Below are 25,020 nucleotides of genomic sequence, written 5' to 3'. Positions count from 1 at the left end.
ATCTCATGCTCTTTAAATTATTCATGAGTTGAGAGGCAAACTATTCTGACACATTTCTTCCATTCTCCGAACTCTCTTTAGAGAGGAAGTGTGGTAAATTGGGTTGTTAGAAGAAAAAACAAAGATTTGATACAGCATTATGCAGAAAAACATAATAAATGGTGAAAACACTGCATTCTGGGTTTAGTCCATTAAATTGTCCTGTTGTTCTCAACTGATGGGATGTGACACAAAAATTGTGTTGAATATAGTGGCACTGGCAAGTAAAATGCAACTATATAATTATACATAGTTATGATTGCAAAATAAATGCAATGCTTTTAGCCATCAACATGTTGTGTTATAGTCCTTTTGACCCAAAAATGCTATTAAAGTTTTTGCTTCAGACTAATACTTACTGACTATGCTGACACATAACAACTTCCCCAAAACTGTGTTAATTTTCTTACTTTTCTTTTAGACCCACCCCACCACCACCACCACCTTTATTGGATTCAGTTTTTTTATCAACTTGTTTTCTTTCAATGCAACCAGGTTTTGTATATCTTTTTGGAACTGACTGATCATAGGTCTCAATGATCTGAGCTTGTACACCTCATTTTGAGTTAGCATTGCATTATCAACACAATAATGGTTTTTTATTTAATAGAAAATAAGCTTCTTGAGTGAACATTGCCAAAATTATCAACAAATAATGCTTATTTTACTCAAAAACTGAGGTGCATAAGCTCAGATCAATGAGGTATGACAAAGAGATACAAAACCTGTGCTAATTGAAAGAAAACAAGCAGACAAAAAATGAATAAAATACAGCATAATGAGATTTACAAGCAAGTTTTAAAAGGAACATCAAATTAAGTAAAAGATTTTCAGCACAGCATAAGGGTTAAAAGGAAGGAGAAAACACATCCATGTCAAAAGCCAGTCAAACTTTATGGTGGGCGTAATTCATCGCTAATTAGAAGCTAGCAAAATTAGGCAGATGATAACATCAGCTTTAGTTGATGTGTAAAAATGGGTCCTGAAGAAGAAAAAAAAGACACATTTGGAAAGCTCATACCTGTCATATTCTCTGTATTCAGAACAATCTGCAAAATTCTAAACGCTGTAAAATGACACTCAATGTTTTACTAAGACTTCTGAATGCATTATTATAGTGCATTATTATTAAAAGGCTTTCCAAGAAACAAGATAGAAAAAACAACATGTACTAGTTTGAAATAATTTGCCAGTGTGTCAATCCAGGTTTAAATGTGTATTTTAACTCTGGTTTACACCACCACCCAGATATTTTAATAAATAAATCCCCCCGAGTTATGAATACATATTAGAGCGACACTACTGACATTTAGATCCAGTTTGATTATTCAGAACGGATGATGAGCCAAAGCCCCCCACAACCGTTAGTTCAGGAAGGAAGAGCCCACCACAACGCAGTCTGCTGCTAATGAGCCAATTATCTCTGCACTGCAACACAGGAAGTCATGGCTGTAAAACAGTGACTTTTTTTTATTCATCATTTTAACAAGAGCATGTCAGCCAGCTCTCTGACACTGAAAATGTTCGATGGATTTAGAAGGGGCTTATTAGACAAGCTGAGCTGTTAATGTTTTCATATTCCTTTATAACCAACACATTAATATTTAAATATTAAACTTAGAGACCTAATAGGTGTTCATGGGTTCACAAGCTGCAACATGTAGTTGGATCATGCTACAGAATCTCAAATAATAAGTAAAAGGCACATCTAATCAGTCTGTGAATATGGTTCTGTGACTAATATTACACAGATGTCATGCCTGCAACCAATGCTGCTGCTCTATGACTGTCTGACAGTGCCATCTAGTGGCAAGCATCTGTTTAAATAAATAAGCTTTCATTGCACAGCCTGTAAGAATTTATTTTTGTCTTTCACTGTTATAGTCTTCCAATAATTGAGTGGTTCAGTACCCATAAAACTAGTAGAGAGATGAATAAGCCCCAGAGGGAATATCCAAGAGCTACTACTCGCAGATTCTCCACTGCATTTAATTTTATGATGGCTCACTATAACCTTTACTGTACTATCCATCACGCTGGTATAAGTGTCCTGATATACCAAAAGGATGTGCCAGTTTCCAATACAGCCAGGCTGAATATTAGTCCCTTATCTGCTCTATTCTGATGTCCCATGAGTGAATTTGAGCCTTGCAGGTAAATATATGTTGTTTAGAGCAAAATCTCTCTCTCCCTCTCCCTCTCTCTCTATAGGAAATCATACTTGATTTTATATTTGCTTAGTTTCTTTTTTAAATTTTACCTAAATTAAGTGCTTGCTGAATTTATCTATTAAAATATAACTGTATATTTATTAACCATTTTTATTTTTAAGTATGCCTAATTTTATCATTATATCTAATTTTGAATCTCTCTCTCCCTCCCTTTAAAAACATTTTTATCTAAATTAAGTGTTTGTGAAATTGGCTGAATTTCTGTGAAATGACACAAACATTTTAATTTACATGTTTCCCTCATCAATCTATCTATCTATCTATCTATCTATCTATCTATCTATCTATCTATCTATCTATCTATCTATCTATCTATCTATCTATCTATCTATCTATCACTGTCAAGAAATGGAACTTAATTTGATGTTTTATTAACATTTTTATTGTTTTGTTTAATTTAAGTGTTTGTAGAATTTCTCTTTTAAAATATCAGCACATTTATTAATCATTTTCACTTTTAGCTATGTACACATTTATCTCATGTTTGTCTGAAACTGTAATTTTACAACTTAATTTCCCTTCAAATACAAATACAAATTTGTAAAAAGTAAATTTTACTTTTTACATAAAAGCCTAAAAACTAATACTTTAAATTAAATTGGTCATATGTTAACTGCTGTCGACTGCAATCACTGAGTCGATTGTCATCAACGTGACAGGAAATCAATCATCAGAGTCAATCATAGAGCATCAGAGGGACAGTTTGAATTTATTTAACTATTTATTTGAGAATTTGCTAAAACATAAATTTCTATATATTTTATTGCATTCAAAGTTAACGAGCATTACGTTGTGTGAACTGAACTGCAGAATCACCCGTGTGTGTTTACATGGAGGTGAGCAGCAGTGCGTCAATCAAAGCCGCAGTTGTTTAAATTCGAAAGTGGGCGTGTGCGGGGGATCATGACGTCAGCCTCAGACAGATCTCAGCGCGTTCGATCATGGAGCCAAGTTTGAATGGCTAGTGATTTAAAGCGTCGATTCCGCGGCCGCTCCACACTACATGGAACCAGATAAACGGCTGTTTTATTTTGGTCCGTGAAAAAGAATCGTTCCTACTCAGTGACGTTTTGGTGCTCGAATGCATAATATCGCGTAGGAGTCACTGTGTGCGCGTTGAACGTTTGCTCTTTGCCTGTTTTCCTTCATCGCTAAATGGAGTCACGGGTGGAATTCAGTCGCGAGGAGATCAACAGTACAGTATGGGAAGTTCCGAACAAGTACGTTTGCTTAAAGCAGATCGGAATGGGAGCTTATGGCAGCGTGTGGTGAGTTCCTGGCATGCAGGTAGACGCTCGTGAACTGCCTTTCAACAGGTTCCCACATGAAGTCGAACAATGTGGCAAGCCGCTTTAGCATTCATTGCTTCCAACTATCGTATAGTTAGTAGTAATAATGACCAGACTGATTCTGTTAGTCAATACAGCAGTACTTAGGTTACTAGTCATTATTGCAACACTGACAGGTACAGTAGGTATTCCATACTAATTATTTAGTAGCTCATAATTAAATAGTTAACTGGGAAATAAGTACTTATACCTAATTAATATTTTCTAGTTAAACTGGAACAGTTACAAGCGAAACCTAGGCAGGGGGTACATACTGTATTCGTCTAAAGGGAATACGGTAACACGTAACATTAAATAATGTTAACTAATACATTTGTTGTGGTATTTGTTGAAGTTAGTTAAAACACAACTGTTCATTGTAAGTTCATGTTAGCTCACGTCCAGTAAGTAATATTAACAGATACAAAGGTTTTAGCAGATATTAAAATGAACATGAAGTAAGATTAATAAATGCTTTAGAAATGTTTGTTTATGTTCACTAAAGTAGTTTCAGATTTATTGAAACGGAAAGATTTAGCCTGTTCAGTAACAAAAATTTTCAATGGGTTCCCAGGAACTAGTGACAACCTGCAATTATTAAGTGAATAATCACTTCGGAAATTTAAAGACAACCTAATCACTATTGCACTCTTACTGACTGGAGTAATGAAAAAATGAGTACCATTCAAATAGATTAGTTAGTTTTAAGGAAAGTAATGTTCTGAATATTAATGTTATGTTCAAATGTCAAAAGTTGTTTTGCCATGGACACTGTGAAATCATGGTAGTTCATGAAATTGTACTGTGAAGTTGTGTCTTTATCCTGTCAATTACATTATAATCTGGCTTGAGTTTTTTCATTATACGGCCAAATCAGACTGACTATGCTGCTGATGTCACCAATGTATCATGCATTTCTAATTTGGCAGGTTATTTTCACTAGAATGCTTATGCTACTGTATATATTGTATTTTCGCTATTACAGTCAGATCTTTGCTAAATTTAGTCATGACATGATATATCCCAGCAGCATTGACATTTCCTGTTCATGGTTCAATGTCTCAAAACCTTCACAACAGCTTTAAGATCAGACACTGGTGAAAGTGGGGGACTGTGAAACCCACATGCTTTGACAACAAGACTTTGCAGCCAAGCAACGTAACATCAACTAACATGCTTGTGCAGATTCTTATTTGCATATTGCAGTTTCTATATCAGTTCCTAAATTTGTTACAGTGTGTCATTAAATTTTCAGCCTCAGTTCACAATATTTGTAAATGATTATGGTTGTTTTCCTATTCTTAGCTCGGCCATTAATAATAAATCCAAAGAGAAGGTGGCCATCAAGAAGCTGCACCGACCCTTTCAGTCAGAGATCTTCGCGAAGAGAGCCTATCGTGAACTGAGGCTGCTCAAACATATGAAACATGAAAATGTAAGTGTCATTTATGCTTGACATGCCTTGAGGTCAGTTCTTGAAGCTTACATTGTTAGTTCTATTTTCCAGCAGTTTCAATGGCTTGAATGACTTGCATGGCACAAAAAGACTTTTATCACACCATACTCCCATTGCTTTCATTGAGAATGGTGTGAGTATCAAATGTTTAGCTTGGCAGACTCAGTGTGTAAGTTCAGAATAGGATATTTGTGGTGCCTGGAGACACACTGATGATTTATTGCGGTATCATAAATTATAAGTACCTTATATAAGTTTTTAAAAGGTTACATTGAAACTGAGGCCACTTTACTCAGTCAGACTGTCCATCGAACACCATTATAACATCTTGAAAAGGCTGTGACTCACTTGCTTTTTTCCTGTGTCAATTTTGCTGTCCAACCCAAGGTAATAGGCTTGTTAGACGTCTTCACTCCTGCCTCCAGACTGGACGACTTCCAAGACTTGTAAGTGTTTAATGAGACCTTTCTAAGACATATTTAAAGAGAAAAAATGAGAAATGAAAAATGATAACACAATAACATGGGTTTTAAATGACATGATAGTCAATAAATAATGACCGAATTGATATTTGGGTGAATTATTCCTTTAAAAAAGAAATAACCAGTTGATTTCTGTTTTAGCTACCTGGTGATGCCATACATGTACACAGACCTCTCTAAAGTCAAGGGCATCCTTACAGAAGACCGTATCCAGTTCCTGGTCTATCAAATGCTGTGCGGACTAAAGGTCAGACCAAAACAGCTCACAAAAAGAGGCAACATTTTCCCAACCAGGCATGATGTAACAAGTTTACAGCAGTTTCTGAAAATTAAAATGCTGTGTGATGCAACACAGCCAGTCAGAACAGAACATGGAACCAAAATTGACTGTTAATACACTTCCGTTCAAAAGTTCAAGGTCAGTGAAAAGTTATTTTTTGAGAGAAATTAATTCAGCAAGGATGCATTGAATTGATCAAAACTGACAGTCAAGACATTAGGGGTGAAACGGTTCAGCTTACGGTTCTGCTTGTGTCTCGGTTTTAAAGTCACGGTTTCGGTACGATCGGTATGTGCAATGTTAATTAAATAAGAATAATAAAGTAAAAAAAGAGTAAAGATACAAATAAAATAAACAGTGATTTTCATTTTTTTAAGGTAGGTCTAAGATTAGTTTTTATGTACAGAAATTGAATAAAGTAATGAAATGTAAAACAGCATTGCATATTTGACAATATAACTTAAAGATGAATCTTTATTAAAGTTACAAAAGCTGTTCTATCAAGAGCACTGAGATATTTCTTTGTTGTTGCTGTTTGATTAATATTAAGAAAGTGCTGTCACTTAAAGAGAAAGCACTGATACAGGTTTTTTTTTTTTTTGCGTGTGAATTTGTCCATTTAAACTACTTCAGAGAGAGCTTAATATTTGCACGCATTCTGAGGTGCGGGTTTGTGTGCTTCAGATGAGCACATGCACAAATCTTCTCACTGCATGCGTGAGGCCACGAGCTCACATCCTCTGGCTCTTTTAAACCTGCAAAGTTTAAAAGAGTTTAACTTAAAGCACAGTTATCAACGTGTGCTGTCCAGGTCTCACCTGTGTGCGCACGCCTCACCACCTGGGTATGACAGAATAAATGTCTGTTCATATTCCAGCATACGGCATTCGCATTGAACAAGAGTGAATGGTTTATCCCCCCCCCCCATTCATCGTCGTTATTGTAATGGCCAAAACGCGCATCCATTAACCCTGCTGAACCCTGTTTGTTTTACGTGTTATTTATAGCAAACCACATTACAGATGCATTGTCATAATTAGGCTGAATCGCAGTGCAAGCGCGTGCCGAACCGTACGGTTCGTTTTTTTTTCCGCAAACCGTTCCACCCCTAAAAGACATTTATGATGTTAAAAAATATTTATATTTTAAAAAAGTATGAAGTTTTCACTAAAATATTAAGCAAATTGATATTAATACACAAAGATTTTTTGAAAATTCAGCTTTTCCATAACAGGAATAAATTACATATATATTTCATACATAAAATATATATTAATAGAAAGTTATTTTTATTGTAATATTATTTCACAATATTTGTTTTACTGTATTTTTGATCAAATAAATGCAGTCTTGGTGAGCATAAGAGACTTCTTCTATTTTTTTTAAGACGTTTTTAAAAAAATCTTGACCCTAAATGTTTGAACGGTAGTGTATGTTTGTGGACTAGCTGTACAGTCGTGGCCAAAAGTTTTGAGAATTACATAAATATTGGAAATTGGAAAAGTTGCTGCTTAAGTTTTTATAATAGCAATTTGCATATACTCCAGAATGTTATGAAGAGTGATCAGATGAATTGCATAGTCCTTATTTGCCATGAAAATTAGCTTAATCCAAAAAAACCTTTCCACTGCATTTCATTGCTGTCATTAAAGGACCTGCTGAGATCATTTCAGTAATCGTCTTGTTAACTCAGGTGAGAATGTTGACGAGCACAAGGCCGGAGATTATTGTCAGGCTGATTGGGTTAGAATGGCATTGTTAACCATGGTGACCTGCAAAGAAACGCGTGCAGCCATCATTGCATAAAAATGGCTTCACAGGCAAGGATATTGTGGCTACTAAGATTGCACCTAAATCAACAATTTATAGGATCATCAAGAACTTCAAGGAAAGAGGTTCAATTCTTGTAAAGAAGGCTTCAGGGCGTCCAAGAAAGTCCAGCAAGCGCCAGGATCGTCTCCTAAAGAGGATTCAGCTGCGGGATCGGAGTGCCACCAGTGCAGAGCTTGCTCAGGAATGGCAGCAGGCAGGTGTGAGCGCATCTGCACGCACAGTGAGGTGAAGACTTTTGGAAGATGGCCTGGTGTCAAGAAGGGCAGCAAAGAAGCCACTTCTCTCCAAAAAAAACATCAGGGACAGATTGATCTTCTGCAGAAAGTATAGTGAATGGACTGCTGAGGACTGGGGCAAAGTCATATTCTCCGATGAAGCCCCTTTCCGATTGTTTGGGGCATCTAGAAAAAGGCTTGTCCAGAGAAGAAAAGGTGAGCACTACCATCAGTCCTGTGTCATGCCAACAGTGAAGCATCCTGACACCATTCATGTGTGGGGTTGCTTCTCATCCAAGAGAGTGGGCTCACTCACAATTCTGCCCAAAAACACAGCCATGAATAAAGAATGGTACCAAAACACCCTCCAACAGCAACTTCTTCCAACAATCCAACAACAGTTTGGTGAAGAACAATGCATTTTCCAGCACGATGGAGCACCGTGCCATAAGGCAAAAGTGATAACCAAGTGGCTCGGGGACCAGAATGTTGAAATTTTGGGTCCATGGCCTGGAAAGATCTAAAAGCAGTTTAGCAGCAAACTTTTTGAAAACTAATATTTATTTAATTCTCAAGACTTTTGGCCATGACTGTACATGATTCATCAGTGCACTTTATTACAAGAAAAAATTCTAATAAAGAAAGAATTGCTTCTTTTATTTTCTTTTTTCTATAAATACACCACACAGGGCTTAATGTTCTCCGGCACTGTGCCGGATCAGAACCAAAAAAGTAGTGCAAGTCTTTTATTTTAATTTATTTTGCAGTATCTGTATGAACCTTGTTTAAAGGGGTCATATGATGCTATTTCTATTTTTCCTTTAGTGTGTTATGTAGCTATTTGTGCATGTAGAAGATCTGCAGAGTTACAAAGCATAAAGTCTCCCACAGACTGTAAGAATGTATTCTGTCTAAAAGAGAAGGCTGATCCAGACCGGGCTAAACGTCTAGTTCAAACATGCCCCCACACGTCTATGTCACTATGTGGAAATATTTGCGTAATGCTGCCCAAATGTTCACTAAAAAACGAAGGCGTGGTTTCCGTAAGCAGTCATCTCAGGGCGACGCTGTGTGCAAAAGCACTATATTTGGCCTTCCAAAAGAAGATGCAATGAGGAATCATTGGTTAAGATTTATTTACAACAGAACAGCACAACCCAGATGTTGGAACTTGTATAACACATTTTATGGATTACAGTTTTGTGAAACTAGGAGATTAGCCTACCAGGCTGGCTGTGTAAAGGCTATTTCAAAAAAAAAAAAAAAAAACAATGGGTCAATTCCCACTTTGCTATCACAATCTGGTGCTTATTCTGAATCAGCTACTGTAAGTATGTTTTCTTAATAGTTTAAGTATTTGCTATTGACTGTTCACACGTCACACATAAGCTGGCCAATCAGAGCAGACTGCGCTTGTCGGAAGGAAGGGCTTTGTAGAAAACAACGCATTTGAGAGAGGCGGGGCATAGAGAAACCACAATAATGTACAGTATTTTAAAATATGTTTTTTAACATTAAAGTATGTCAACATATTCTGTTACATCAAACACACAAATTAATGATCTTTAAAAAAGCATCATATGACCCTTTTAAGTTACCAGTTCTTGGACATTTTAATGTTTTTATTGTTGTTTGAACTGAACTGTAGTTTTCTGTCTTTATGTATTTCCTATTTTATATTAATTTCCTAGTATTTAATTTACCATTATTTCTTTTGGGGAAAAAAAAAACAGTTTCTGAAGTTTTATGTTTTAAATTGAAGATCATCTTGTACCTTGTCAAGGACAAATCTAACCAGCAAAACTTGATATCAAAAGCATCCTAAATGTTAAATGTGTTTGCACAATATTGTAGTGAGTAATCTTTCTTGTTATTGCGATTTCAAATATCCCACCATTATCTGTAGTCTGAGCCTGTCAAGGACTGATGGCATTGGCAGATACGTTACCAGTTAGTTTTAAGGAAAATCATTTTCTCTCTTTTTATATGTCGGCCCTGGGAAAAAAGTGTTCATCACAATCCCAAAGTAAACTGGGTTGTGAATGTGGTTTCCTGTTGACTTTAAGTTGGTCAACATCTGACAAAACTAAAGTGAAAAATTATGTATTTGTAAAAACAGAAGTATACTTTGGGCTTAAGATGATTGCCAGTAGGAATGGTAATGCAATCTTTCAGATCAGTCCTATTAGTGTAATAAAATACTGAAACATAACACTGTGAAGGATGTCATAATAATGATTTGTGGTATTTCTTTCTTCCTCTTTGTCCCTCTGTTTCTCTCCACTCCACAGTACATTCATGGTGCTGGCATCATTCACAGAGTAAGTGAGACTGGCAATGAATAAACAGCATCTGCTCATAATGATCATTTCCACACAGATCTGAATTAAAGGCACATGGCCTCTCTTGGGATCATTGTAGCTTTTCTCCGGGAGATGCAAATGTGCTCCATGGGGGAGTTTTCATCTCCATGAATTACATTTACTTACTGCTAATTCACTAATATGTATTGATCAGTGGACTATCAACAATCATTAACAACACTTCCTCTCATCTCAGAAGATGAGAGAGCAGTCATCCCTCTCAAATTAAGAGGAATAAATATATTTCGAATTCACATTTATTCACATATTAACTAGTTTACAACAGCCTCAGATGTGGCTTATCCAATTAGATTTAATAAAATGGATTGCTGTTATGAGTCTTGTTTTTAATCAAGTATTACAACATGTAAAGCTGTTTTTGTTCATTATTTATGAATATCTTTATCCAAATTCCAAATAATGGAAAAGAAAATGAATGTACAAATTTATGAAACATTATTGGATTATTAAAATAGGTATTTACAGTACTGTCCAAAAGTTTGGGGTCAGTAAGATTTTTTTTTAAATAAATAAATATATATATATATATATTTTTTTTTTAAATAATTCTCTTATACTCAAGGCTGTATTTAATCAAAATACAGTAAAACTTTAATATTGTAAAATAATACTGCAATTTAAAATAATGGTTTTCTATTTCAATATATTACTAAATGTAATTTATTCCTCTGATGCAAAGCTGAATTGTCAGCATCATTACTCCAGTCTTCAGTATCACACAATCATTCAGAAATCATTCTAATATGCTGATTTAGTGCTCAAGAAACATTTATTATGATTGTCAGTGTTGAAAACAGTTGTGCTGTTTAATATTTTTAGTTAAATAGAAAGTTGAAATGAACAGCATCTATTTGTGATACATATTTTTGTAACCATTTAAATGTATGTACTGTAACTTTTTATCAATGTAATGCATCCTTGCTGTTTAAGATAACAAAACAAATCTTACTGACCCCCCCCCCCCCCCCCAATTCTGAATGGTAGTGCGTGTGCATCTATAATACAATATTAAGATGCTCTTAGATTTGTAGGAGTGCTTTTCTGGAGACATTCTGGCAGTATGTTTTAAATGGTAGATGCACAGATTGAAAAGTCCAAAAAAATGAATGTATGCCAAGCTACAGAAGTGATTTATACAAAAATCCAGTTTTTTTGTTTGTTTTTTTTTTACATGTAGGTTCTGAAATGTGCCATAAAGTTTTTCTAATTCTATTATTATGAGTGGGTTCTGTGCTTTTGCTTTGTCTGAGTTTTCCTATCACACATTGTTCTATGAGGTAATGCCACTGATTTCCTGTTTGGTGAGGCAGTGTCTCTACATGCTCAGACCTGTGTGAAGCCACCCGGCTCACTTTCAATGTGAAATACAGTTCACCTCATTTAGAATAAAGATTTCTAAAGAAATCCCCTAGGATCTTGTGTAATTGGTCAAGAATAATGTCTTTGTAGGAAGATTAACACCTTTATGCATTACAGGACCTCAAACCAGGAAACCTGGCTGTGAACCAAGACTGTGAGCTGAAGGTTTGTGCCACCATTCTTTCACCATAAAAGAGAGAAGCGTAAATCTCTTTCAGTTGACAGTGACTCTCTGCATTTGGTCTGTTTGCAGATCCTGGATTTTGGCCTGGCGCGTCATACAGAAGCAGAGATGACCGGTTACGTGGTGACGAGGTGGTACCGGGCCCCTGAGGTCATTCTAAACTGGATGCACTACACGCAGACAGGCAAGATGTTTGTCATTCATTAAGACATACACACCTCTTAAAATTATTACTGAGAGCTAGGTTTACTCTGATTAGGCAAAACATATGGTAACACTATTAGGGAACACTATTCTCACTATTCTCACTATTAACTAGTTTCTTATTAGCATGCATATTTTTAAAGGTGCCACAGAATGCATTGATACATTATTTTACATTTTTCTCTGATGTCCCCAGAGTGTATATGCAAAGTTTTATCTCAAAATACGCCACAGATAATTTTTATAGCTTCTTGAAATTGCCACTTTTAGGGTATGAGCTGAAACGCTCCGTTTATAGCCCTATTCGGACAGGACTAGTTTTACAGGGGGTTGTTAGAGAAATATGTGTTTCACAGACGTACTTGGTGATTTTAATCCCGTCCGAATCTGCCACGTCTGTGTTTTTCTCACACAACCTCTGTGATAATTCCAGAGAAAATTATCTACTGTTTTTCAGCAAACTCAGTGATCCTCTGAGAAAACGAATCCCGTCCGAATGCGAATGTCTGTGGTTGCCGGTGATATTTTATTTCACAATGCGTTTCCTTGTGTGTTTTGGCCAATGTGAATTACTGTAGATGCTCTTACCGTGCGCATGTTTGATATTTTTGCTTACCGACAAAGAAATAATAATAAAAAAATAATAAAAATAATAAAATCAAGAGCAAGATCACGTAAACTGTTAATACCGGCTATTGTAATATCAGCATCAGGTAAGATTACTCACGTTCATTTATGCACTCAGTTACATAATGTTTTAATTACATATGTACCTTTCTGAAAATTAAACATATGGTAGGTTTAGCCTACTACACAAAAAAAAAGGGAAAAAAAAGGAAAACAAGTTAAACTAAAGCAGGGGTTGGCAATCTACGGCACGCGTGCCAACAGTGGCACGCAGAGGGATAATCGCTGGCACGCAAGCAATAAGGAAAACTGTATAATGACGTACAGTTTGATGTAATAACTTCTCATAGTCACACAGCCTGTTAGGAGCTACAAATACTATTAAAGTGTGAGAATTAACTTGCATGGATGCACGTGCAAACACTGCACATACTAGGTGCTTCAGATCAAAGCCTCGGTCTAACAGCACTCGTCAATGTCAAAATCACTGAGATGGCCAATCAGATCAAAGTAGGCGGGGTTTACTGTTCACAGAAGCAGAGCGCGAAGCGTCAGTTTAACGTTAAAGAGAGTGAGGTAAGATGAAGCTGCAAATCAATTAACATTAGTCAACTTTTAATAATACGTTTTACCATAGAAATGTTAAATGACCTAAAGCTATATCCAGTGATGAAAAATTTTCTGAAATATGGCCATTTTGAGAGAAAGAAAGTGGGGGGGGGGGTAAATTGTCTCTCTCTGCAGACAATGAAGCGATTTTGCCCCTTTGTTGTTGAGAAATATAATGTAGCGATTCAGTATCAATTAATAAAAGTAGCGTGACAACACTCATAGGTTTATGAGCTTCTGAATGCTACTTTTTGCACAGCACGATCTCAGATCTCTGTGTGCGAGTGGTGTGTGTTGTGTGTGTGTGTGTCTGTGTGTGCACGTTCATCAATTAAAGCAGTGCATTAACGTTGATTAAACGTTAAAAAAACTTTTTTTTATCGTATAATAAAAAATTGTGTATGTACCGTTTAAATACAGAATTACATCGGGGTGTGGGGGGGGGGGCTGTGCACACTTGGCACAGTGGTTAACCATAAAAATAAAAAATGGCACGTCATGCCGAAAAGGTTGCTGATCCCTGAACTAAAGGAACCACACATTAACATGGTTTTGCTATACTAGCCATTTAGTATTTATTGCGTAATAATACTAATGGCAATCATTCTGAATGAATGCAATACACGCATACAGAGCGTGTGATCTCTGTGACGCCCAGATGCACAAATCAGACCCTCCCACCTCTGTAATAAACACGTAGATGTTAGTCCCGTCCGAATTGGTACATGAAAATCGCAGACGTCAGGTGGTAAGAATCGAAACTCAAACGTAGTTTAGAAAACTAGTCCCGTCCGAATAGGGCTTATGTGTGTGTGTCCCCTTTAAATGAGAATGAGCTGGTGCTCCCGCCTCCCTTCCAGTGTTGCCAAGTTTGCGGTTTTGCCGTGGAATTGGGCTACTAGGGGAGAGCAGGGGCGAAAGTACCATTTTTCAGAAAAACATCATTTTAAAAGATAATGTTGTAGACAGAGATATATTTCTGCTGTGGTCAGTAACTCATAAGTGTGGTCTATCAATACCAGGTGGTATTTTGTAGAAATGTAGAAAGGCTTCAGTATAATTTCAATTTGAACATAAGTTGCACATTGTTACTTTTGACCCCATCGGTTGGGAACACACAGGTTTTGACCCTATCGGTTAGTAACACACAGGTGGGTTAAAAGTAACACAACAATATAAGCTAGATTTATTTTCTGTTACTCTTATTTTTATTAAGTATACCTGACTATGACCTTGTAAATATGTAACTGCAAACATATTCTGTCTTTTATTTTTGTAAAAAAAACTTTTTTTTTTTTTTCAGTGTATTTTTATAAAACATTTTTTCAACAGAATGAACAATACAATAATTAAATTACATTGGCATAATATAAATTAAAACATAATGTAACAGTAGGCCTATTCATGTTTCCATCCAGTTGTTTTTATGCATAAATTCAAAATGTGCATTAAAACATCTGGAAACACTGCAAATTCATAGCTGGAGGTGTAAAAGCTAAGGTATGGCTAAAACCTAAATATAACTAAGGTAAATGCAAGGTAGGAGCTGCCCAGATGTTCCTTTATGTCCAGAAACGCTCTCTCATAAACATCTGGATAAAACCAGACCACTGTTTGTCTTTCTGACCCTCACTCAGACATATTCTTTTGGTATAATATGACATAAACATTTTAATAAATGATGCAAGAGACAGAAATTCACAGAATAGCATGTACCGGAACAAAATAAATACTTCTTGTCACTGTAGCGGGACAAAAGTAACAACTGTTACTTTTGTCCCAACAGGAACTCCTGGCATTTAAACCTGATTTACTTTTATACTAAAAAACTTTGATAATGCAAACTTTAGGATGTGTTAAAGCACTAAATAACCTGTAGATTGATCATTACTGTGACACATGAAACTAAAAAAACAACACAACTAATTAAAAAAAATTACCGCTTCAATAATTTACTTTTTGTACTCGAAAACAGTTTTACCGACCTAACTGCGGGAAATGATGAGGAAATCACGTGATATTTCTCAGCTCCATCAAGGATTGAATGCTGAATATACCGTCATAGCTGGGAATGCAAATGCAGTAATAGGCTCTGAGAAAATCTCTTTGTTACTTTCGCCCCGGTTCTCCCCTACACTATTACTGTTGCTGTCAGGTTGCTTTATGTCTGGAGGAGGGTTTTGTTGTGAAAACCTGGCAACCCTGCACCCATCTCAGAAAAGTGAAGAGCTTCAAGAGCTCATGTAGTGACCGTGTCACTGACCTCACACATTGCTCCAAAATGCAATTTTTAACTACCACATTCCTATTCACGATCATTCTGGTAGCACGTGAAGGCAGCATTAGTGAAAACAGGAAGAGACAATGGTAGCTTTAGCAACATTAGCCTTACAGATATGTTTTCTTTGTCTGGAGTCTGGACGTTTGCACATGAAGCGTTGGTATCGAGCCCTCTTTCAGAAGCAATCTTTGCACAACTCCAGCACTGAACTGACCCTCATTTGTGAGGCAGTCCGGTATAAAATGTAAGCACAAAGTATAGGACTTTTCCTTTTTATTTTATTATATTTTTTTTAGACATTTCCTTCGAAAATTAATGGTAACCACTGTGTCCTCAGCGGTCTATGGAGACTGCTACGTTCGTTGGTGCATCCCAACACACAACACTTTTAATGGCTCTTTGCGTTGACATTGTATCTCCAGCAGCTACAGAAAGAGAACAATAATTTGGACCACAGCTTATCACTAAGGGCTGTGTATATTCTAATAGGGCAGAAAGCGTCACAAATGGGCGGGACTTTCCCAGACTGTGTCGTCATAGTCGGGATCTGCTTGTATTGAGAGACTGTTTATTAATTATTGGAATTATAAAACAAATGAGTCAGTGGATTTTTACCATTATAGGCTAGTTGTTTTCACACACTGCACCCACACAGCTGTGTTTAAACACCTTATAAAAGCGATTTTTGCATTCTTTGGCACCTTTAACATTTTGGCTGTTTATTATTAAGTAAAACGCACATATTCTTCATACCTGATACCTAAACTTAACAACTACCTTACTATTAATAAGCAACCAAAATCATTTGCAATCAATAATTTGCACTTTTAAATATTGTTGTCTTTACAAATGCTCAGATACCCTTCCTGCATGTAGATTGCAATCGTTAATTGTCAGTTAGATTGAATGCACTCTACTGATTCAGATTTGCTGCATTAATGTACTGTATGTCAAATGTTCTGCATTGTTTTAATGGCTGGTGGTTGCAATGATTATTATATTTCAATATGTGTGATTGTTGCCTTTTTCTACTTTCTAGTGGATATCTGGTCTGTTGGGTGTATCATGGGTGAAATGTTCAATGGGAAAACACTCTTTAAAGGAAAAGACTGTATCCTTCAGCATTCACTTTGCCTAATTTATTTAAATTTTTTAATGAATGAATATGTTCTGAGGGCTGGGTTTCAAGAGAGTGAAACTTTTAACATTCTGTTAATTAAATTTCAAATGACTGAGGATCAGTCCGTACAATGTCATTTAGTTAACTGCGATTGCATTTAGAAATGCTGTGCCCAACTTAGGCCTAAAAAAAAAATTTGTTTGGTTCCGGTTTCCGACCGACCCTGTCAATTTATGTGCGACCCAAATTTATTTTATGAGACTGGGGAAGAACGGTCTTTCACACATCGTTAATTAAATTACAGTTTCCTTTAAATGCTGTTTTACACTTAAGTAATCCGTTAAAAACCATTAAGTATTGCATCAAAACCCTTTAACTGTCAATTCCTAAAGTGAGCTATAACTTAAGGTTTGGAAATCGTAACATTAAGAGAAACACGGGGGGAGGGGGGAGTCAACAATATATCGCGGAACAGAGTGGGCACTGACAACATGCTGACAGACAGGACATTAACATTACCAGCTTACTTTTAATATGAAACAAAGTCTCATTTGGTTATTTCACCTTTCAAATGTGGTCATTTTTTAAAGAAATGTAAACAATAAATACCGTTTTGTGGCTCTTGAATGTGTCGAACAGATCGCTGTAAGTTAGATCATCAGTTAAAACTAACTGATCGTCTCTTGCTTCTAGTTAATTTATAGCATCAAAATCAAATAAACCACATAAATGAACATAACAAAGAATGTTGTTTGACTACAAAAAGATGTCTGTACACTCCGTTTTTCAAGTTCAAATCCTCCATGTTAATCTACTATGAGATCGCCTGTCAAACTCCCGCGAAGGCTTTTTGTGTGTGTGTGTGCGTTTTGCGTGTCTATGGCAACAACAGACTTTAAACGGGAATACAGAATCACTGTCGTAAAAGTACCGGTACACACATTTAAAATCAGCGCGCGTGTGTGTGTGTGTGTGTGTAAAACTGCCACTGGAGAAAAAAAAAAATTAATAAAAAAATAAATAAATCCCTACCGACCAATGACCTCAACTGACAACCAATCGGAACCAAACTTTTTTTTTTTTTAGGCCTTATTCCCTTTTGTCATGATTTTCAAAAATGATGTTCATTGTCTTTAACTTTTGACATTCAGACATGGACCAGTTGATTCAGATAATGAAAGTAACAGGGACACCAGGTCCAGAATTTATTGAGAAACTAGAAAACCCAGAGGTAAGACATTTTCAATGCAGCCAAAGATGGTATCTTTAATACATGATATGTCTGAATCTTGATTAAACCTGAGACTGATCGCTGATGCAACTTGGAATGAATTGCTAATGCAATGTGAAGAAAGATTGAGAAAATGGTCTTGAATATTTAGGGAGAAAATTCAACTTGAATTATTAACGTTTTGCGTGATGGTTGCTGTTAGCTACTGTGCTCAGCTGTCATTCCTGATCTCAATCAATGTCAATGTCTTCATTGCTGTTGAATAGGCAAAAAGCTATGTCAAATCCCTGCCCCACTATCCACGCAAAGACTTCTCAACATTGTTTCCCAGAGCCAGTAAAAAAGGTAAGTAATACCCCAATGAAAAATTACTCCTTTGTCATGTCACATTTCTTGCTTGGCAAGATACTTTTTTTCATTGTAAAACTTATGATTTAGTTTTACTGCATAGTTGCTGCCTGTCAATGTGACATGCCATTATTTCTGACAAAAATGACAAGATGCTGAGCAAATGCAACAGAACAATTTAAGTTTTTACATTTTTCACCAAACGTCAGATAGAATGTCACCTGGTATTGCCAGACATATTCTATACTAAGGAACACCATTGGAAACTTCTAGATTTTTTATGCTTTGCAACTTGGAATATAATAGGCATCCCAAAAAAAATTAAATGTCAGCTAAACATTTTAATGACATTATTATTCAATGTTAGTTTTCTGAAGCTTTGTTAACTCTGCAGTTATTTCTGGAATTGGTAACACTCCACAATAAAGGTTCAGTTAGTTAAAATTACTTAATGCATGTTTACAGCATTTAATAATGTTAATTTCTATACTAATACACTGCTGTTAATTAATATTAATTCTGAGCAAACATTAATTAACAATGAACAAAAGTATATTTATTGATTAACATTAACTCTGTCCCCTCTTAACTCTTTTAAATTGCCCGCCAGCAATTTTGATGATTCTCAAAGAAAAAAAATATTTATTGTAAAGTGTTGCTCTACAAAGTGTTATTTTGCCATTATTGAGTTTCTGTTATAGATTTTATTTATATTTTGAATGATTTAGTATTTATTTTCCATTTTATTTTTAGATAAAGTTTTAGTTAGAATTTTGTATCATTTTTATTCTTTAAAAAATGTTTATATTTGTGTATACTTATATATATATATATATATATATATATACACACAACACACATAAGTGTATATATATATATATATATATATATATATATATATATATATATATATATATATATAAGTATGTGTATATATATAACTAAGTATGTTTATATATTAGGGCTGTAGCTATCGAATATTTTAGTAATCAAGTATTCTACCAAAAATTCCATCGATTAATCAAGTAATCGGATAAAATGCGTTTTTGTTTAATTAAAGTGCAATATTAATTATGCAAGAGAAAAAAAGACTCTTGGGTCTCTTAAAATGAACAACTAAGTTTCCTTTTTTAGAATTTTTTTTTATTAATTTTTTAAATGCATAGAATGCAATGCATACATCAAAAATAAACATTTAATTATTACCCATTGTTTCTCTGTCTGTACTTGTACTGTGAACAATGACAATAAAGTTGACAGATGAATTAAGTGCATTTAAGTGCCATTCAGTTGGGGTTTTAAATGAAGCATTTTCTGAGATGCACATTAAACATTAAACACATAAAACATTTATTTAATATATCTTTTAATTATTGAAAATTAAGCAAAGGTAACTTTTTGGTAAACAAAGGGGATTTACTATTAAAAATAAAACATGGAAGAAATGTTGTGTGATTAAACCTTAAAAAAAAGAATGTTTTTTTTTTTTTTTTTAATAGTAGTAGGCTATGTACATTCTGCTGAACAATAGTAATACATATCTGGCAAATAATTGTCTTTAAACCAGACTTTTATTTTGACGGGTTGACGTACCTTTACAGTTCTGTGTATGTGATGTGATGCTAGTTTTATTCAAATCAAACGGTCAAATGCTCATGAAGTGACTCTCCGTGCAGTTCTGGAGATGTTGTTCATGTGTTCATGTCCTTATTTAGTGAGACAGCAGATGCTGAAATCACCGGAGCGTCACGCGCGCTTCCGTGTGTTTAATGAATGAAGAAGCGCTTCTGCGCCATTCATTAACACAGACACGCAGAACATGCAGGATTCATATTTAAATAGACTGTTCTGGCTTAATATTTACAGATATTAGTCCATATCGTGATTTGATGTAAGTGCAATGACCTATTTTTGATTAATTCATTCAAAATTTGGCAAATTCCGTGCCATTCCGCATTAAACTGTAAATTCCGTTTTTATGACTGGATTCCGCAATTCCCTCCGCGTTTTCTGCATCGCGGAAATCATAGGGCCCTAGTTGTGGTATGCCAGCTCTATCTTGCAGTGGACACACGCCACGACGTTCTCTTTACGTTTGCACGCGCCCTCAAATCAAGACACTGCTGACTCCTTGCTGTATGCGATTTCGGACGCAGCGCTTGTCTCCTTCCGCTTGTCTCCTTCCGCTTTGTGGGTGACGTAAACTAGTGATGTGTCGTTCTTGAACGATTCGTTCATTTTGAACGAATCTTTAATGTGACTCGGGAAGAACGAGTCGTCTCGGGGAGTGATTCGTTCAGTCGCGCATGCGCATTATTCTATAGGTTCTGTTCTAGTAGTAGTGATTCACCATACATGTCTATGGATTCACCTGTCAGTCAATGGAGTCTTGAGCCGGAAAGAGAATTGATTAGTTCATAGTTCGGGTCTATCGGGTTTTTGACTCGTTCCTTAATCACGTGACAGCCCCATACGCTAACCCAATGCAGTCTGAGCCGGAAAGAGAATTGATTAGTTCATAGTTCGGGTCTTTCGGGTTTTTGACTCGTTCCTTAATCACGTGACAGCCACATACGCTAAAACCAATGCAATATGAGCCGGAAAGAGAATTGATTAGTTCATAGTTCGGGTCTATCGGGTTTTTGACTCGTTCCTTAATCACGTGACAGCCACATACGCTAAAACCAATGCAATATGAGCCGGAAAGAGAATTGATTAGTTCATCTCATGAGTCTTCGGGTCGGGTCTGGTCGAGTCATTCCTTAATCACGTGACAGCCCCGTACGCTAAAACCATAGACAGTAAAAGAATGCAGTATTGAGTCGGAGAGAGAATTGATTAGTTAATCTTTCGGTTCTTCGGGTTGTTCGTTCTTTTGTCCCGTGATGTGACAACATTGGCTAGAGTAATTATTAAATCAGATTGTCTGTATAAACCATACTTTTGTAACATATGACACTTTATAAACATTAAAAAACACTGTGTACATACTTTTGAATTGTTGTTTATTGTTTATTTTTGTGCCATTAAAGCTTTGTAACAAAGAGGACAACTATTCCAAAATAAATCAAAATAATAAAAAAGTATAATAAAGATAAAACTAAAAGATAATAAAGCCACAGGGTCTAATAACCTTAACAAATGAACTTTAAAAGTACAATATAAAAAAAGAAAAAAAAGAAAAACTAAATATTGCACAACAAGCTTTGCTTTTTTATATATAATAATTTAAAATGAATACATTTTAAAATAAATAACACTTTTGTGCCAAAATAAAAACTTTATATCAAAGAGTATAACTATTCCCCAAATAATTTTAAACCATTTAAATAAAAATAAATGAAAATGAAGAGATACTAAAGCTACGGAGCCTTATAACAATAACAAACCTTTAAAATCACAACAACAACAAAAATATTGCACAACAAGCTAGTCTTTTTCTAAATAAATAAAAATAAATAAGCTTTAAAATAAATAACACACTGTGGCTATATTTTTAGGACTTGCTTTAAGGCATGTTTGCATTAAAAAAAAACAAGCTCCCTGACCTTGGATGGGCTGAGTCTGTTTCTTCTATCTGAGATAATCTGCCCAGTTTTAGAAAAAATTCTTTCAGATGGCACAGATGTGGCCACAATGCAAAGTCTTGTCTTTGTGACTTCATAAAGGCTTTTGTATACTGGTGAACATCTCCTCCACCAGGCCAGAGGGTCTGATGTGCGGGGTAAGAGTGGCTCTGCAAGGTAGGCCTGCACCTTTATAGCATCTGAGGTCTTAGAAGAGGTAGCAGAAGGCCTCAAGCTTGCTACCCTCTCGTCAAAGTCTTCCCAAAACATGGCCCCTGCACTGGATCTGAAGTATCCTCCTCACTCTGAGCTGGGTTAAAACTGTTAAAGCTGAAGTTATCATAACCTTAATGTTTTAAACTAACATTAATAATTCAAATTCAAAATTTTATTTGCTTTTAATGTATATGTCATTATGTCCTTTTTTGAGCAATCTTCTTATACATATATTACACCAATATGTCAAGTCTGCCTAGGAAAAGCAATTATTATACTAGCAAACTCAAAATTGGAGTAAAAATGAACAAACTAGTATAAATACTTTTTATTGTAAGCTTGAATTATTATATTATTATATAGCCTAGTGTTTATTTACCGATAGACAGTCAAAAAGACAAATTAATCAATATTTTATTTATAACAGGGTTTTATTTATTTATAAAATAATAACAAACCACAGATCCTCAACAAACAGTAACAAAAACACAGTGACAGAAATGTCAGAAATAGCGTATGGGTCTGTCAAGTGATTAAGGAACGAGTCAAACTCGACCCGAGACCCGAAAGACTCATGAGATGAACTAATCAATTCTCTTTCCGGCTCAAGACTGCGTTAGTTTTGCGTATGGGTCTGTCACGTGATTAAGGAACGAGTCAAACTCGACCCGAGACCCGAAAGACTCATGAGATGAACTAATCAATTCTCTTTCCGACTCAAGACTGCGTTAGTTTTGCGTATGTGGCTGTCACGTGATTAAGGAATGACTTAAACCCGAGGACTCTTGTCAGATAAGAGGTGAGGTGAGCTAATCACAGACTGAAGACCCAGGTAAAGAAGGAATTTTTTTTTCTGTATCTTATAGCATTTTAGTTTTGTATTGTTTTTAGTGGGATCAACGTTTGCGTAAGTACTAGATGTGTTGGGGAAGTAACACATAACATTTTCATTACATTTTGCTAAAATGAACGAAATGACTCGAAAAAAGATTCGTTCATTTTGCTGAACGAGACTCAAAAGTCCGAGTCGGTAAAATGATCCGAACTTCCCATCACTAACGTAAACGCGTTGTCACATTAAAAAAAAGTAATTGCGAAAGAACCTGACGTGAGATTTAAAATAAAATAAAAGAGCCTTCGAGGCAGAGGAATTTGCCTTGATCATTTTTTGTAGTCGAGGAATCGTTTCAGCCCTAATATATATATATATATGTGTGTGTGTGTATGTGTGTATATATATATGTATGTATGTTTGTATATATATATATATATATATATATATATATATATATATATATATATATAAATAATATATATATATAAATTATATATATATATATATATATGAATAAATATATATGAATAAATATTTATTTATTTTTATTTATTTATTTATAAATAAATGTATATGTATTTATATATGTATATGTATTTATATATGTATATATGTGTGTGTCGTTTCAGTTTTAATTTCAGTTCACGTTGAACTAAATGAAAATGGAAAAATTTTGTTTTGGCAACTGGTTGAAATAAAAGTTTTATATATATATATATATTTTATTAATGTCATTTAACATTTATTTTATTTGAATTAACGAAAAATGTTATGGTTTTAGTTGTAGGTAACTATAACAACTTTTATACTGGCATATTCTGCTACCTTAACCAACCTAAATCTGACCCAGCTAGCCTAATAAATGATCAAATAACTTTATAATATTATCAAACCATAGCTCAGCTTGCCCTGTACTTATATAATAATGCTCACATTATAATACATATATCAGCTTTTGCTATTCTGATGTTGCTCTGTTTTTGACCCACTGTGTTGTCCCTCAATGCCACTGCACTGGTAACTAACTCCAGCGGTAGATCTGCTTGAGATGATGCTGGTGTTAGATGCTGATGCTCGTCTCACTGCTGATGGTGCGTTGGCACACAGTTATTTTGATGGCCTGAGAGACCCAGAGGACTCCCCAGTGCCCACGCCATACGATGATCGCTACGACAACGCCACATTGCCCTTAGAAGAGTGGAAACGTGAGCAACTTATTATACACACAGATTTATGTGTGCTGTACTATATATTTGCACATGTTTTGTATGTAAATGCAATCTGATCTTTTTTTTTTATTCACAGGTTTATCGTTTAAAGAAGTGAGGAGCTTTGTTCCTTTCCCAAGAAGAGACTCAAAGAGAAGAAACACACTCACAATGTCCTAGTGATAGTGGGTCTGACATTATATTGTGGTTATGCAATTTAGTTTCCGCCTATGAACAATTTAGAATTGTTTATTTACTCCTATAAAGTATATGAATAGCAGTATGTTGTACAGTAACTGAATATGTGGAATATCTGGACATCTGGTGAATGAACATTTTATTTTGATATAGTGGTAACTGTCCTACATTTATCGCCAGTATGCATGTCACCTTAAGGGATCATTTGCTCACCCTCACACCATTTATAAAGAATTTATTCCATCCCTGTGCTCTTTTAGACAACTCGTGGGCCATATTCAAAGTCATCTAAAGACATATGGTAGCTTTTTGAGGGGAAGAAACAAACCTAAATTATCAAATTATTTTACGCAAAAAAGAAAATAATTTTAGATGATATGAGGGTGAATAAATGATGACAGACTTTTTATTTTTAGTAAACTATCCCTAAGTGCTATCTGATTTAAAAAGGATAGCCTTGTACGATTTTGTATTTTAGTGTTATGGATCTTAAAGGTCAAGTATTTCACAATCAGTATAACGTTAAAAAGTTTGGGGTAAGGGAATTTTTATTTTAATTTTTTTTATGTACCGTTATACTCGTTTTCAACAAGGGTGCATTAAATTGACCAAATATATAAATTAAATACATTTATCATGTTGCAAAATATTATTATTATTTTTTTTTTTTTTAATTCTGTTATTTTGAACTTTCTGTTTATCAGAGAATCTTTAAAAAAATTGTTAGTCTTACTGACCCTGAACTTTTGAATGGTAGAGTGTGTGTATGTGTATATATGTATATGT

At 35.1% G+C, this 25,020-nt stretch overlaps 1 protein-coding gene across 2 annotated transcripts; it reads left to right on the top strand.

The window, feature by feature from the left end:
* The first annotated feature begins 3,164 nt into the window (after positions 1-3,164).
* LOC132098028 (mitogen-activated protein kinase 13-like) lies at positions 3,165-24,860 on the top strand. Of its 2 annotated transcripts, XM_059504128.1 has the most exons (12): positions 3,166-3,538; positions 4,904-5,033; positions 5,442-5,500; positions 5,678-5,783; positions 10,156-10,185; positions 11,725-11,772; positions 11,861-11,975; positions 16,552-16,623; positions 17,784-17,863; positions 18,130-18,208; positions 23,860-24,033; positions 24,134-24,860. In XM_059504128.1, exons 1-12 carry the CDS (start codon positions 3,426-3,428, stop codon positions 24,214-24,216), a joined length of 1,089 nt encoding a protein of 362 aa, XP_059360111.1. In that variant the 5' UTR covers positions 3,166-3,425; the 3' UTR covers positions 24,217-24,860. The 2 variants fall into 2 exon arrangements, with proteins under 2 accessions (XP_059360112.1, XP_059360111.1); XM_059504129.1 differs by lacking the exon at positions 10,156-10,185 and having other exon boundaries at positions 3,165-3,538.
* Positions 24,861-25,020: the final 160 nt, after the last annotated feature.

Source organism: Carassius carassius, chromosome 21 (assembly GCF_963082965.1).
Source record: "Carassius carassius chromosome 21, fCarCar2.1, whole genome shotgun sequence".
Taxonomy (NCBI): Eukaryota; Metazoa; Chordata; class Actinopteri; order Cypriniformes; family Cyprinidae; genus Carassius; species Carassius carassius.
Note: the sequence above shows the minus strand (reverse complement) of the source record. Positions and strands in the feature narration are given on the sequence as shown.

Coding starts and splice junctions, on each gene's coding strand:
- LOC132098028 (XM_059504128.1), top strand. CDS start 3,426: ATGGAGTCACGGGTGGAATTCAGTCGCGAGGAGATCAACAGTACAGTA. Junction 5,784..10,155: donor AAATGCTGTGCGGACTAAAG/GTCAGACCAAAA, acceptor TCCACTCCACAG/TACATTCATGGTGCTGGCAT. Junction 17,864..18,129: donor AGAAACTAGAAAACCCAGAG/GTAAGACATTTT, acceptor GCTGTTGAATAG/GCAAAAAGCTATGTCAAATC.